The following is a 15,135-nucleotide window of genomic DNA, read 5'->3' as shown; positions in this document are numbered from 1 at the left end:
TTCCTATGGTATTTACAAAAATAACACACTGCCTGGAGAAAACACGAAACAGAGAAAAGGAAGAAAGTTAACAATTACAAAAACCGAATTGTTTTAAGGATTTCTGCACTTTACAGTAAAACAAAGTGAATCACATTACCGGAATTTGTACTCCGATTTATATTTCTAGAGTTATTTGTCAGCGGCACAAAAAGGAACGTCATACGTAGAGCAAGAAGTTAACTTCCTGTCAAAATTCTGCTAAAATGTATTCATTTTACTGAAAGAGAAGCAGTATATGTCCAGTTTCCCTAAACATTTATCCACTATGAGGTGGGAATACTCAGAGAAAACTTGAACAATCCAAGTCCCTTGGACACTTTACAGGTCACATTAAAGGAGCCACATCCATCTATAATGGTTTACTGAGAGTCCACATGTTTGTGAGATAGATGTTGGTAGAAAGGCTAACTGGTTATGAAATGAATAGGAGTGACAGACTAAGGAAGAATTTATGCATTTGTTTGCATATAATAAATTATACCAGCCAAATTGGCTCCGATGGAGAATACAGTTAGAAATGCTAGAGGTTCTGCAAAGGAGGAAAGGAGATGATGTTCTCAGTTACTGGGGGAGGAAAGAGACAAGGAAAGGATTAAGCGGCAGCTAGTTCAAGACTATACTAAATACGCCTTTACATTAATTACTAAATAACGTTCTATCTCTTCCCAAAATATGAGATCCCAGGCTCCTTTTTGATTAATACACCAGAGAGAAAAATGGTTTTGGGTAAAACGTACAAGAAATCTGTAAAATAATCATGAATGTAACTTTCAAGTAGGAACAGTTGCCTAATTTCATATGCACAGAAATACCCATTAGTTATTTATAACTAGCTTTAAAAAATTATAACAGCTCACAAGCCCTTATCTGAAACTTTTGGGGTCAAATGTATTTTTGAATTTTTAATTTACTGGATTTTAGAAAGGGGGTAACTTAGATGCATTATGTAAAGTCCCCACCGGGTGTGACACTGCACCCCCAAAGCGAACGCATCAATATTTCTCCGGCATATAAATACACTTAATGAGATAATGACCATATACAGCTTTCCATTAGTTCTAGTCAGGTTTGGCTGCCAAGTAAGATGTGGTGCCAAACTTACTGACAACTTTTGATTTTCATAGCACTCCGGCTTTCATAATTGAGATAAGGGATTGTAGACCTGTAGCACAATATTAGAAGATAAAATTACTGTTAAATTTAAGTTACAAGCTTTTTAAAACTTAAAATAAAAAAGACAGTACCAAGTGCGTAGAGAATTTAAACATATTTTATTGTCAGAGGATGTCATTTGATAAAATTCCCCATCTCATTACATAGCTCCCACAAAATCTTCACAAGGTACCTAGCCTCTTGGAGAAGCGTAGTTACTGAAGGAAAAAACATCACATTCCCGATCGGCACGTTCCTTTTAAGTATGAATGATCGTGTATACTGGGCTATAAAGTAATTCGTGGAAGGGTTTCCCTCGTCCATCGTACATAATTTCACCCACGATTTAGAAAAGATTTATACTGTTAAGCTACTACGATCAGAACTGACAACGTACAGAATAACCCACCTAGATATGCACTAAGCAGTTAGGGCCCCGGGTCCACCATCGTAAAGGACAAAAATCACGTTCTACCTAAGGCGGGCTCTCCGTAGCCATCCTGGCTACGGTCACTGAACGGAGACCTGCATCCCAACTACAGAAAAGAAAACTCGAAGTCCCAGAAGGCCCCGCGCGGAGGCGGGGCAGGGGTTTGCCAGGCCGCAAAACGCCGAGGCCCGAAGCTCGCGGAGGATGGCGGGAACTGAAAGAGCGGGCGTCCGCAGTCCTCCCTCATACCCTTGCCCCCGCGACCCGGCCCCTTCTCCAGCCCTCTGCACGGTACCTGTCCCCAGGACTCTTTGTTCTCTTTCCCGCTGCAGCAGGGGCGGTACTACCGGGTCTCAGATGGCAGCGCGGGGGCGACGACCCCGGGGCTGGGGATGAGGGGAAACCTGGCCTAGCGGGCATGCAGCGCCTTGTCATGTCGGCGCCGCTGGCGACGGCGGCATGAGCTGTGGCTGGAGAGGTTGGGTGCGTGGTTGCCGTCTTGCTGCTGGGACTCGGGGAGGCTGTCGGAGCAGAGTTGGGCGGCACCCCCTTCTCTCTTCATGGCGGTTCTCTCTCTTCGGAAGTGACTCCTGTGTGAGCGGGAAGGAACCTCAGGACCGACAGGGGGCGGGTCTTACTGGAAGGGTCGCGTTCTGACTGGCTGGCACGGCGGTCACTCCGGTAGTGGCGCAATGGAAAGCCGCAGCCTCTCAGGAGAAGGCGGGGTTTCGAGGAGGGGGAGGGGTAAGAAAACTGCCCCCCCCCCCCCCGCTCCCGTCACGTGCGCGGTTGGTGGGGAGGGCACCGTCGCATCCGGGCCGCGTCGGCCTTGGCAGGCACGCGGGGGCGGGTTGGCGCGGGCCGCTGCAGGGGCTGCGGCAGGCAGCTGGTCGAGGGCGAGGGACGAGGTTTGCAGAAGCAAACCTGAGCCCGGCAGCTGCCCTCAGTGAGGATGGTCAACAGTTGGCCTTCCTGTGTCTTTCAGTTGTGCCGCAGAAATCCCCAGCTGTTCGTTACATCGTCTCTTTCACATGTTAGGTCAGAGTGCCCAAGTGCTGTCACCATTTCCTTGGTTAATCTGCACAGCCCAATTTGAAGACTTGTCCAGTCTGTGAGAGTTCTTGTTAAGGGCTGTGGTGGATGCTTTTTCTCCTTTTTTTCAGAAAGAAAGAAAAACAACCCCAGCGACATAAAGGCCGTGTTTATTCCACAGAAGCATTTTGTTTCTCAGCTGTTGAAACGAGTTATCCATGAGGTCTCTACAGCCAGATTCCTTGGAGATTTTTTGAAAGGAACATAGGGTCAGCTTTCAATTACCCGTGTTAAGTGTGGACAGCGCAGATTAGTGAAACCTGCCAGCAGTCTCCGGTCGTCCTCCGTCAGGGGCTTGTGCTTTGGAGGCTGTTAGACAGGGTTTTCCTTACAAACAGACTGGTCAGAGTATTTCTGAGCCTCAGTTTGCACATCTGTAAAAGGAGTATTCTACTCATCTATAAGATGAAAATTCTACAATTTTCTGGGAAATTGTAAACTATAAAAGAGATATGCAGTGTGAACGTCACAGTTCAGAATCTCTCGGGTAATAGGTACTAAGCAAATTAGTGTTCCCTTTCCTTTGCTCTTCAGACATACTCTTGACTATAAAATTTTCCAGGGACAGGTCAGATACTGTTATATTTAATGTATTAATAGTTATAAAACGTAGTTATATGCAATAAGTCTTAACCAAAATACCAATCTCCAGGATGCCCAAGCTTTCATTGGCAGGCCTGTTCAAGAATTTAGACAGGTCTTTATATAATAATGTCCTAGATGCTTGAAATGTATTGAATGAATAATGATTTATATGTTTTGTTTATTTAGGGCTTTTTACATGTATTATTTCCTATCTCTTGTATTAGTGCTTTCAGTTGGACGTTTCTACGCTGGTAAATTCTTGCTTCTGTAAGGGCCCATCTACAAAACACTTAATCCGATTCGTTTCACTGCATGCTCGGTCCATTAAAAAGAGCAATGCATAAAAAACAACATTCTACATGATCAATCAGTTGCTTCTCTTGGATTATAGTATTTGAATCATCTAGCCTCCGAGGTATCGCTTTAAAGTCTGTAGTCGTGCTACCAAACAATAGTTTTCACATTTTCTTAATCTGAGCAACAGATTATGGAGTTCAGTGAGGCAAGAAATCCCTTGATCAATAAACGGAGATGGAGTCATAATGAAAACACAATTTAAAAAATCTCTCCTTAACAGGGAAGTAGTGATCTAAATCCTCAATAAGCATCAAGGCTCTTCTGTCTTGAAGCTGTGTTTGCAAATGATACAGATTTGGTCACAGAACGAAATATGCTTAACATACTAACTAGAACTGTTGGGAGCCTCTTGGGCACTTCCCCCCTCCCCCCCCAAACAGTGTTGGGCAGTCTATTTTGTGTTTATACCCCTTCTCCCACATTGACTGTGTATACATATACGTATACATATACATATGCCACATGCACGTATGTGCGCGCACACACGTGCACACACACACACACGGTTCATGTAGGGCTTTTTAATTTGTAGTGGGCCAGAAATCGATATTCAGCAGCTGTACACTAGGTGAAAGATGTTAAAGACCTCAGGTGTTTGCATGTGAGGACACAAGAGGAGAGTAGAACTGGGATGGGGCTAGGGGAGAGAATGATGAATAAACTAGACAAGACTGAATTCGAGACCTCAGATAAAACTTCAGCCAGGATTGTCTAAAGAATTTGGAGAAATTAAGGCCAGACAGCCATAAAAGGCTAGACGGAAGATTTCTGGGCATGAGGACGGGCACGAGGAAGTAAAGACCGCAGGAATGGAGTGGCTACTATGCCCGAAGCTTCTGTGGGGTGCAGCTCAGCTCAGCCTGGCATCCTGAACTGTTAAAGACCATTATGAGGAGCACAGGCTCTGGCCTTGATGGGAACGGATGGGGCAGCAGGAGAAACAGTGTTACATGAACAACAGATCAAGTTTGCTGGGAGCATCAGGCCCTACGTGGGAATCCTGAGAGGAGTGATAACATAGCCGATGCCAGAGATTCTAAGCAGTCACAAAAGAGACAACAGCGTGGGCAGATTGACTCACACGGTGCCTTAGCAGGCAGGGACTCAAAGAACAAAAGGTCAGTAAGTGACCGAGAATGTTACTAAAAAGAAGACAACTAAAGGAAAAGTAACTTCTCGTTCTACGGTAAGGACATACTTTTGCTCTGAGATTATTACCCTCTGGTAAACTCCAAGGCTCTTGTCGGAGGGTTCTCTAGGACAGGCAGAGAGACAAAGATGGCTCTGGGGCAGAGCTGCCTGCCGTTTGGCCAAGACTGGATGTGTGGCGGGGAGGGTAGAGGGACCTGGGAAGGGGGATAAGGAGCAGACCCAGAAAAACAGGAAATAATTAACTTGAACGCCTGACAGAGAAAGAAAGAGCACGTGATGATCTGAAGAAGGAAAAGCGAGCTCCAGCTTCTCAAGATCCACACAGTTCACTTTGCAAATGGATGCCGAACTCAAAACTGCCCAAGTGTTTGGAAAAAGCACCGGCCTGGTTTTAAGGGGCCGCTAGGGAAATGCCAAAAGTAATATAACGTACTGTCATGTAATCTAAATGTCCTGGGAATAGTGAGTAACACTCTGCAAAAGCAGATCTGCTGTTAGGGGAAGTACGTTTCTTGTTATTCCATCTTGGAATGTTGCAAGGTAATATTACCTACACTTTAGAACGCAAGTAACATAGTTGTGATTTTTGACATGCCTGAATATGTCCTATACTAATATTTACTTAACATTTTCACTTAAATCACTCTTAAACACATTTACTTCGGAAGAAAACTTAAAATCATTTCGTAAGTTAAAAATCGGTATCACTTGGGAAGTGATAACTTTCCAAATGGAAGCAAACTGTAAAAACTAATAAATAAATAATAAGTAGAAACAAATATGTCTCCACGTTTCTCCTCAGGTCACCTTGTTGACTAGTGGTGGTAGGCGTAGATATTATTCAGACACGTGAGATACAAGAGACTCTTTGGGAAATACTAGTTTTAGGGACTCTGGGCTGTAACCAGGTGTTTTTCAGACTTGGTTAGCAACCCGTTAGAGGGTTTTGAAATTGATACAATGGGTCACAGACCATACTGAAAAAAAGGTGGGAGAATGGAATAGAGGATACCCGTGAACTGCACATAGTTTATGGTTATGTGTTATTTTGCAAAACTTTTTTATATGGTAGTGATATAAAAGGTATTTCTGTGGCCCCTCCTATGGTCAGTGGTGGAAATGTTTGAAAGTCCTTGCTGTTATCAGTGTTCATATTTCCCACTTCTGTGTATTGGTGGCATTGAACAGCAGAGGCTGCTTGGAAGAGAAAAGATGGGCTTCCTTTGGTCACTCCTGTGGTTGGGGAGGGTAGGGAGACATAACTCAGGCTCTCCTTATATCCTTTCAAGGCCATTCCCTCCAGGAGTGGGGAGCCTTGTAGAGGGAGGCGGACTGTCTCTCCAAAGGAGCTTGCCTTTACCCTTCCTGGGCTGTAATCCATTCAAGATGGGAAGGAGGGATTGAGGTGGCCCTCTCAGGTCCTGCCTTATGCTCAGTAATCTAGGGACCGTGGATGAGAAATGGGAGAAGGAAGAATGTTGCGAACAAGGTGGAAAGATCCCCTGTGCAACCTGCCCCTCACATAAAACGCCACCACCCGGAACTGGAGAGGGTCTGGTAGGGAGAATACATGTGATCCCACACCTTTGCAGTGCTCTTCCTGGAATTCCAAACACCATGACCCATCAGGTCTTTCTTCTATCGGTCTCTGACTTTCCCTTCAGTCATTCCCCACCAACACTATCCTGAAGCTGTAAGCTTCCACAACACCGAAATACTGAATCTTCTGTGCCAGGCTTCCTGAAGATATGCTTCCCTTAGCTCCCAAAGAGTTTGTTAAAGATGTAGGACAGCATTTAAAAATCAAGAGATTTCACACAAAATTCCAGATTTCTGGCTTCAACAGGTACAAAGAGGGGTCTCACACTTATGCCTACAGGGGCGAGGTAAATGCGTATATGAATCAGGTCCATTCTCCTGACTTTTGTAGAGAACTGGGATCAGAAAATACTTCTTAGGACAATATGACGACAGAGGCAACCTCCCATTGGGTCTTAGCGTTTCTTCCTCTTCTCTCAGCATCAAAGAGAGAAGCACCAGGCAATGGTGAGGTAAGACACGATACAGGACCACAATAAAAGCCTGCAACCTCCTCTCTGAGCTGCCGTAGATGTCTTAATATATAACCTAATATTTGTTTCTGTGGTCCTATGAGATAATGCTCTCTTAAAGCAAATGTCTCCTGGAACCAAGAGAGGAGAAAATAGAGCTTTTGGTGCTCAGAGAGGTGTTACAGGAAGTTAGCAGGATTCTCAATCAGGGGTTCTTACTTAAAGAAATTGCCACACAGGGGCGCCTGGGTGGCGCAGTCGGTTAAGCGTCCGACTTCAGCCAGGTCACGATCTCGCGGTCCGTGAGTTCGAGCCCCGCGTCAGGCTCTGGGCTGATGGCTCGGAGCCTGGAGCCTGTTTCTGATTCTGTGTCTCCCTCTCTCTCTGCCCCTCCCCCGTTCATGCTCTGTCTCTCTCTGTCCCAAAAATAAATAAACGTTGAAAAAAAATTAAAAAAAAAAAAAAAAAAGAAATTGCCACACAGTGGTCCCTGGGTGGCTCAGTCTGTTAAGCATCTGACTTTGGCTCAGGTCATGATCTCATGGCCCGTGAGTTGGAGCCCTGTGTCGGGCTCTGTGCTGACAGCTCAGAACCTGGAGCTGCTCCGGATTCTGTGTTTCCCTCTCTGCCCCTCCTCTGCTCGTGTTCTGACTCTCTTTCAAAAATAAATAAACATTTAAAAAAATTTTAATAAAAAAAAGTGCCACATTTTACCTATGATCAATACCTATGGGTATGTATGTATGTATTTTTGAGAGAGACACAGCATGTGAGCAGGGAAGGAGCAGAAACACACACACACACACACACACACACACACAGAATGCGAAGCAGGCTCTGGGCTCTGAGCTGTCAGCACAGAGCTCCATGCGGGGCTCGAACTCACGAACTGTGAGATCATAACCTGAGCCGAAGTGGGACAGGACACTCAACCCACTGAGCCGCCTAGGCACCCCTTTAAAAAAATTTTTTTTTACATTTATTTATTTATTTATTTATTTTCAACGTTTATTTATTTTTGGGACAGAGAGAGACAGAGCATGAACGGGGGAGGGGCAGAGAGAGAGGGAGACACAGAATCGGAAACAGGCTCCAGGCTCTGAGCCATCAGCCCAGAGCCTGACGCGGGGCTCGAACTCACGGACCGTGAGATCGTGACCTGGCTGAAGTCGGACGCTTAACCGACTGCGCCACCCAGGCGCCCCTATTTATTTTTTTTTTGAGAGAGAGAGACAGAGCACAAGTGGGGGAGGGGCAGAGAGAGGAGATACAGAATCTGAAGCAGGCTCCAGGCTCTGAGCTGTCAGCATAGAGCCTGACTTGGGGCTTGAACTCACAAACTGTGAGATCATGACCTGAGCCGAAGTTGGACGCTTAACCGACTGAGTCACCCAGGCGCCCCTAATACTTATGGGCATTTAAAAGAAGCAGTGGCCGGGGCACCTGGCTGGTTCAGTTGGTAAAGAATGTGGCTCTTGATCTTAGGGTTGTGAGTTCAAGCCCTGTGTTGAGTGTAGAGATTACTTAAAAATAAAATCTTAAAAAATAAAAAAATAACAAACGAACCAATGGCCTGTAACTATCAAAAATACAAAATGCACATGTTCTTTGATTCAGCAATTCCCCTTCTAACGTCTCTTTAGAAATATACTTCTACATTCACAAAGATGGATCTATAAAGTTATTTGTTGTAGCATTATCAGGAGTGTAAGGCTGAAAGGGAACTAACCAGCCCAGATTCGGGGACAAAACAAATTATGGCACATCCATGCAGTAGAATGCTGTGCTGCAGGTAGAAAGTCACTTGGAAAGCACAGCACCCTTCCAAGAGTATTGGTGTATACATGCAAATAACCCCTTTTGTTCATATAAGCAATAACATAGTCTATGTATACACAGTAGTATGCACCGTTTTGCAACTTAATTTTTTCACTTAATATATCTTAGAGACTATTCCATACCAGTTTATATTGTTGATGAGCGTCAAGAGTTCAGCTAAACTTTGTAATATTGCCAGCTCGGCATCCATTTTGTAGGCCAGGAAGCCTGCAGGGGCCTTGAACTGACATTTACCCTCCCACGCACATGCCTAGAGAACAGCCTGCAAAGTAACAAGTGAATGTAAGTTCCTTATATGACTCCCCAACAGTCCCTGTGATCAGTCCCAGTGTCCCCTGCCTTCCAGGGCCTTCCCCTTGTGTGCCTCTTTAATAAGACCCTCGTGAACCTTACCAAAACCCATTTCTTTTGAATTTGAATTGACCAATCTGGCCGTAGCCTGGGAACCCCCAAGGATTCCACCACGGACCCTAATAAAGGCATGTGCTTTAGGTCCTGCTGCTCTGTCTGACTCAGTAGTACAAACATTTGATGCTGGGTTCTCCAGCTCTGTGTGTCTTAAATATAACTCCTTTTCTCCCCTCCCCAACCTCCAAATTTAATGCTCTCTCCCCCTGTATTTCTTATCTTAGTGAATGATGTCATCAGCTCCCCTCCCCCATCGCCCAAGCCAGAAGCCTGGCAATCCTACTAACCCTTCGTCTCTCTCATCCTTAGCCCTGACCTGTCATCAGTCACCAAGTCTTAGTGATTTTGTACCCTAACTATCACTTGTATCCTTTCTTTTCTCTTAATAATACATGCACATACAAAAAAAAATACATGCACGTACACACACAGAAACATATATTTGGTTCCTTTTAGAAATGTAGAACACAGAAACAAATACAAAGAAAAATATTACAAACACATATTCACCACCAGACTCACAAACTGTTAACATTTTGCCTAGTTACTTGTCCTCTTTTGTGGTCTTTTTGTTTTTGTAATAAAATATCACGGGGACATCTGGGTGGCTTAGTCGGCTAAGCATCCGACTTTGGCTCAGGTCATGATCTCCCCATTTGTGAGTTGGAGCCCTACATTGGACTCTCTGGGTTGGTGAGTTCGAGCCCCGCATCAGGCTCTCTGCTGTCAGCGTGGAGCCTGCTTTGGATCTTCTGTCCCCCTCTCTGTCTGCCCTTGCCTCACTCACACTCTCACTTTTTCTCTCCCAAAATAAAGAAACATTTAAAAATTAAAAAAAAAATCACAGAGGTAGCCGAGTCCTTATTAACAAACACCCCATTTTAATCCTCCCCCCCGCCCCACACTGTTGTGGGTTTCAAGTCCACAAGGTCTCTGTGCCTCTGGTTCCTTGTTTTTTTTTTTTTTTTTTTTTTTTACATACACCTATATTTTGTCATAAAGAATATATAGGATTATTTTGTAGATGTTTTTTAAAAGATTTGCGTGCTTGTACATCTAATTTCTATAGGCAGTTTGTATGCCACATTTTATCCATTACAAGCGATACTGTCGTGAACATTTCTGTACATGCTTATTGTGCCCATGTGCAAGAATTTCTGTGGGTTATGTAATCAGAAGGGAAATTGCTGGGTCATAGGGTATTTGCATTATCAAGTTTATTGTATGCTGCTAAATTGCTTTCCATAAATGGCTGAATTAATTTATGGTCCCGCTAGCAATGTATGAGAATTCTGTTTTCCTTATGTCTGCTCTAATATTTGATATCATCATCCTTTTTTATTTTTGCTAATCCGAAGGGTGAAAATGGTTTCTCGTTGTTTTATTTTGCATTCCCTTAATTATTATGTGACTACCTCTTCATACATTTGGCGGGGGGGGGGGCTATTTGGATTGTTTTTTGTTGTTGTTAATTGCCTATTTCTATATTTCATTCATTTCTAAGCTATTTGTATTTTTCCTATTGGTTTCTAGAACTTGAAACTACATATTATGTGTACACAAAAATCCTTTCCATCTCTCTTGCTGTACCCCAATACATATCCTAATTATCCCCTGCAAAGTCTCTTGCAACAGCTTCCAAACTGGTCTCTATGCCTTCAGTTTGTCCTTCTTCAGTTCATCTTCCCACTGCAGCCTGGGCCAATTTTCTAATAAGCAAATCTGGGTATTGCCACTTCCAAATTCATTACTGACAGGGGAACAAAACAAAAACATCATCATCAACAACGGCCAAATCCCAAGCAGACAATTAAAAAAAATTTTTTTAGGGGTGCCTGGGTGGCTCAGTCGGTTAAGCATCCAACCTTGGCTCAGGTCATGATCTCACAGTTTGTGATTTCCAACCCCGCATCAGACTCTGTGCTGACAGCTCAGAGCCTGGAGCCCACTTCGGATGCTGTGTCTCCCTCTCTCTCTGCCCCTCCCCTGCTCACTCTCTGTCTCTCCCTCTCTCTCAAAAAAATAAACATCTAAAAAAATGTTTTCTAATGTTGAGTTTTTTGAGAGAGAGGGAGAGACAGAGCGCGAGTGGGGGTTGGCAGAGGGAGAAGGAGACACAGAATCTGAAGCAGGCTCCAGGTTCCAGCACAGAGCCCAGTGCAGGGCGGGAACTCACGAGCCTCGAGATCATGACCTGAGCCGAAGTCAGACGCTTAACGGACTGAGCCACCCGGGCCACCCCCCCCCCCCCACCAGTGGACAAATTTTAAAGCCTTAAATGTACAATTAAATCCTTTGGCGGGCCATACCAGGTACTCCACGATTTGGTCCCTTTCCACCCGTGCGAGGCCATCACATTTTTCCTCCCTGTGCATCTTACATCCAGTCGTTCAGAACAATGGTATTGGCCATTCTTTGAACACATCGGCCTCACTCGTGCTTCTGGGCTTTTACATACCTCATTTGTACTGCTGTCTTGTCCTCCTACTAAAATTTTACCTGGCATCCCTTAAGACACCCAGTTGCTCCTTCCTCAACCCAAATATACACTATGGCCCCACCATAAAAGTTACGACCTTGCATAGAAATGGTTTATTGTATATATGTCTGCTCTTGGGATTGAAAGCTTCACTTGGCCCTGGCTCTGTCTGTTTGTCTCAAGAGGCAGAATAGTAGAGTGGTTAGGAGTATGGGCTCTGAAGCCAGATGGCCTGAGTTTGAGTCTCAGCTCTGTTATTCTTTTTTTTAATTTTTTTTCAACGTTTATTTATTTTGGGGACAGAGAGAGACAGAGCATGAACGGGGGAGGGGCAGAGAGAGAGGGAGACACAGAATCAGAAACAGGCTCCAGGCTCCAAGCCATCAGCCCAGAGCCTGACGTGGGGCTCGAACTCACGGACCGCGAGATCGTGACCTGGCTGAAGTCGGACGCTTAACCGACTGCGCCACCCAAGCGCCCCTAAGCTCTGTTATTCTTTGGAATTTACTTAGCTTCTCCGTGACTCAGATTCCTCATTTGTAAAGCAGGGATAATAATAGTACCTATCTCATTGGTTTGTATTAAATCAGTTAATATATATAAAGTGCTTGTAATAGTATACAGCATATAATAGATGCTCAATAAAGGGTAATTCAGATGATCTGTTTGTTTAGCTTTATTAATAACCCTTATTTATTCATGGTAGGCCCTTGGTATATTTGCACAAATACCTTGTCTATCTACACTGTATGTCTTAATGCTCTTTTCAGAATTAGTGCTGAGAATGTTGAAACACATGTCCATGGTCTTTGGGGTATTACATCCTCCACAGTGGGTCAGTTCCCCCAGTCTGCTACAGTTGGGTCAGTTCCCCCAGTCTATCACCTGCCCAGTTGTGGCTTCCTCTGATTTCCAGACACAGGCCCATTCCTCAAAAAGAGATTCCTAGGGCAAGAGGAGGCACTTAGTGTTGGAGCAGTGAGTGCTAGCCTGGGTGACCCATGGACATCCCTAACTAAAATTTTAGGAGTAACCCCACTGTTCACTTAGTCCTGGCTCGCTCAGTGAGTCTTGGTCAATGGTACCCATTCTTCTTCCCTTCTTTCCCCAGCTTCTCCATCCCAGACACTTAGCTCCCATGCCAGAAATAGCTGTAGGCATTAGAAAAATGCATTACATTAAGCGAATCTGAGAACATTCTTTGCATTTTAAAAAACTTAGCTAGCCACTCTACCACACTTCCACCCCAGTCCTTTCCAAACCACTCACCAAATCCACCTTCTTCCTCTTCTCTTCACCCTTGAAGCAGACTTCAGTCTGAGGTCCCCATGTATTGTAAACCCAAACCATCCGTTCCAAGATTCCCCCAGAATCCGTAGTTTCCCATGTTAGGGACTCAGGTGGTCTTTACCATAAGGCGCTCCTTCTGAACTCTTTCAAGCACAAAATTCTCACTTTGTGTTCTTATGACGAGAGCAGAAACAAATCTTTCCTGGGTAGTTGGGAGCAGGAAAATATGCTTTGTTTTTGTTTTGTAGAGCATAGCCTAGAAATGCCATGCCTGATTTTCTAGAGGCCTTTAGAGTGCTGCTGGCTTAGATCACAAATGAAAAATTCAGATGTGGACAGGTGTGAAAGTCAAGGGATCAGCCTGGGGAATTCTGGGTGTCTACAACTCAGCAGAACAAATGGCAAAACAACAGGTGTCCACAGATGTACCGACCCATGAGGCCCTCATACCCGAAGCTCGCTTAGGGATTGAATTCTCCCATGAAATCCACTCCCGCTTTGTGTGGGGCCCCTTTACCCAATCTCTGCAAGCCCTGGGAAATAATACATTCTGCCGGCCTTATGTTACAGGTACTAGGAGGTGATGTGTGACTCACTCAGAATTAGTTGGCTTTAGGACTGAAAGTTCTGACATTTTCAGGCTGCTTATTAGTCATAGAATGTTGTAGCCTACCTAGAGATGTTGCCTAATACTAAAAAATTATGGTTGAAGCAAATCACTGGGGGGAGGGGGACCACAGCCGACAGAACAGAGACCTGTTGAATTGGGAACCCCGTGTAGGGTCCTCAGAGCCACAAAGTGCTCTCTTGAAATAAGAAGACACTTTTGCGGGGGAAGAAGGAATGCTATGGAAAAAAGAATCGATATGACTTTCCCTAACTCGGGGATCAGAAATGGGATGGGGGAGTTTCGGAAATTTGGCATCCCACAGAATAAGAACCCCACATCTGTTCTTATTGCTATCCTCTGTTTGCCTCTTGGAGTGGTGGAAGAAAACAAAACCGAAAAGACCTGGGTGCTGGTCATCAGGAGTTCTAGCCAAACAGAGAGCTTAGGGAATGCCGCTCTTTGGCCAGCATGGGTGATGCTGTGGCAGCCTCCAAAGGAGAAGGAAACAGATTGAACACCTGCGTTTGCAGCAGAGATGGACGGGAGAGCTTTGGTGAGGTACATGGTGAGAGGGGGCAGTTGTCCTGAGAGAGGACTGAACCGAGCGGCAGTGATGTCGCGTGTGAATGAGGTTGCTCACAAAAGCACAGCCTGTAATAGGACATTGGTAACAATGCATGTGTCCGTCAATAGGGATTTGCTGAATAAACTATGGCCCAGCTTTAATATGGGATACCATGCAGCCAGTAAAAAGAACGGAGAGGAGTGGCACCTGGAAGCTTCAGTTGGTTAAGCTTCCGACTTCGGCTCAGGTCATGACTACGCAGTTTGTGCGTTGAGCCTGCTTCGGATTCTCTGTCTCCCTCTCTCTCTGCCCCTTCCTTGCTCGCGTGCTCTCTCTCAAAGATAAGTAAATAAACATTAAAAAAAAAAAGAATGGAGAGGATATAGGCGTGTTGATATGGAAGATATTTGAAATATGCTAAGCGAAAAAAGCAGAGTATACAATAGTATGCGGATAGTAAAATCCTACATCTGTGTGGTGTTTTCCTTTAAGGTTAGGCATATAAGATTCATTTACACATTCTGTTTAAAATTTTTTTTAATTTTATTTATTTTTGAGAGAGAGAGAGAGAGAGAGAGACAGAGAGAGAGACAGAACATGAGCAGGGGAGGAGTAGAGAGAGAGGGAGACCCAGAATCCAAAGCAGGTTCCAGGCTCTGAGCTGTCAGCACAGACCCTGACGCGGGGCTAGAACTCACGGAGCAGATCATGACCTGAGCTGGAGTCAGATGCTTAACTTGACCGGGTCACCCAGGCGCCCCCACATTCTTGTATGTACATAGATAATGTCTACAGGAAGTTCATGAAACTGTTGAAAGTGCCCCATGTCTGTGCTCTGGGATTCAACTTAGAGGAGGTATCAGGGAATTATTATTTTCAACTTTATAATCTTTATTCTGTTTGAAAAATTTAGAAGCCATTTATAATTTTTAAAATTTATTTGCATGTAAAGTTTTGAGGGTTTCAGCTGGGAAAGTTTCAGGATTTACAGTATTTGGGAGCCTGTCCGTAAATGCTCATTTCAAATAAGAATATGGACTTTAGTTTTCTGATTTCTTCATTCACCTAGAATGGCGGACAAAA

At 44.5% G+C, this 15,135-nt stretch overlaps 1 protein-coding gene across 3 annotated transcripts in view; it reads right to left on the bottom strand.

The window, feature by feature from the left end:
* SLF2 (SMC5-SMC6 complex localization factor 2) overlaps positions 1-12,983 on the bottom strand; it is a 56,446-nt gene extending 43,463 nt beyond the window's left edge. The window contains exon 1 of one of the 3 annotated variants that reach the window (XM_043597278.1): positions 12,857-12,983. Coding sequence is in view for 2 of the 3 variants with exons in the window: in XM_043597276.1 (XP_043453211.1) it covers positions 1,920-2,059 (140 nt within the window). In the remaining variant the exon portion in view is untranslated. Of the gene's footprint in view, positions 1-1,919; positions 2,223-12,856 lie in introns of those variants that run through there. The other 2 variants (XM_043597276.1, XM_043597277.1) reach the window with 2 other exon arrangements.
* Positions 12,984-15,135: the final 2,152 nt, after the last annotated feature.

This window comes from Prionailurus bengalensis, chromosome D2 (assembly GCF_016509475.1).
Source record: "Prionailurus bengalensis isolate Pbe53 chromosome D2, Fcat_Pben_1.1_paternal_pri, whole genome shotgun sequence".
Taxonomy (NCBI): domain Eukaryota; kingdom Metazoa; phylum Chordata; class Mammalia; order Carnivora; family Felidae; genus Prionailurus; species Prionailurus bengalensis.
Note: the sequence above shows the minus strand (reverse complement) of the source record. Positions and strands in the feature narration are given on the sequence as shown.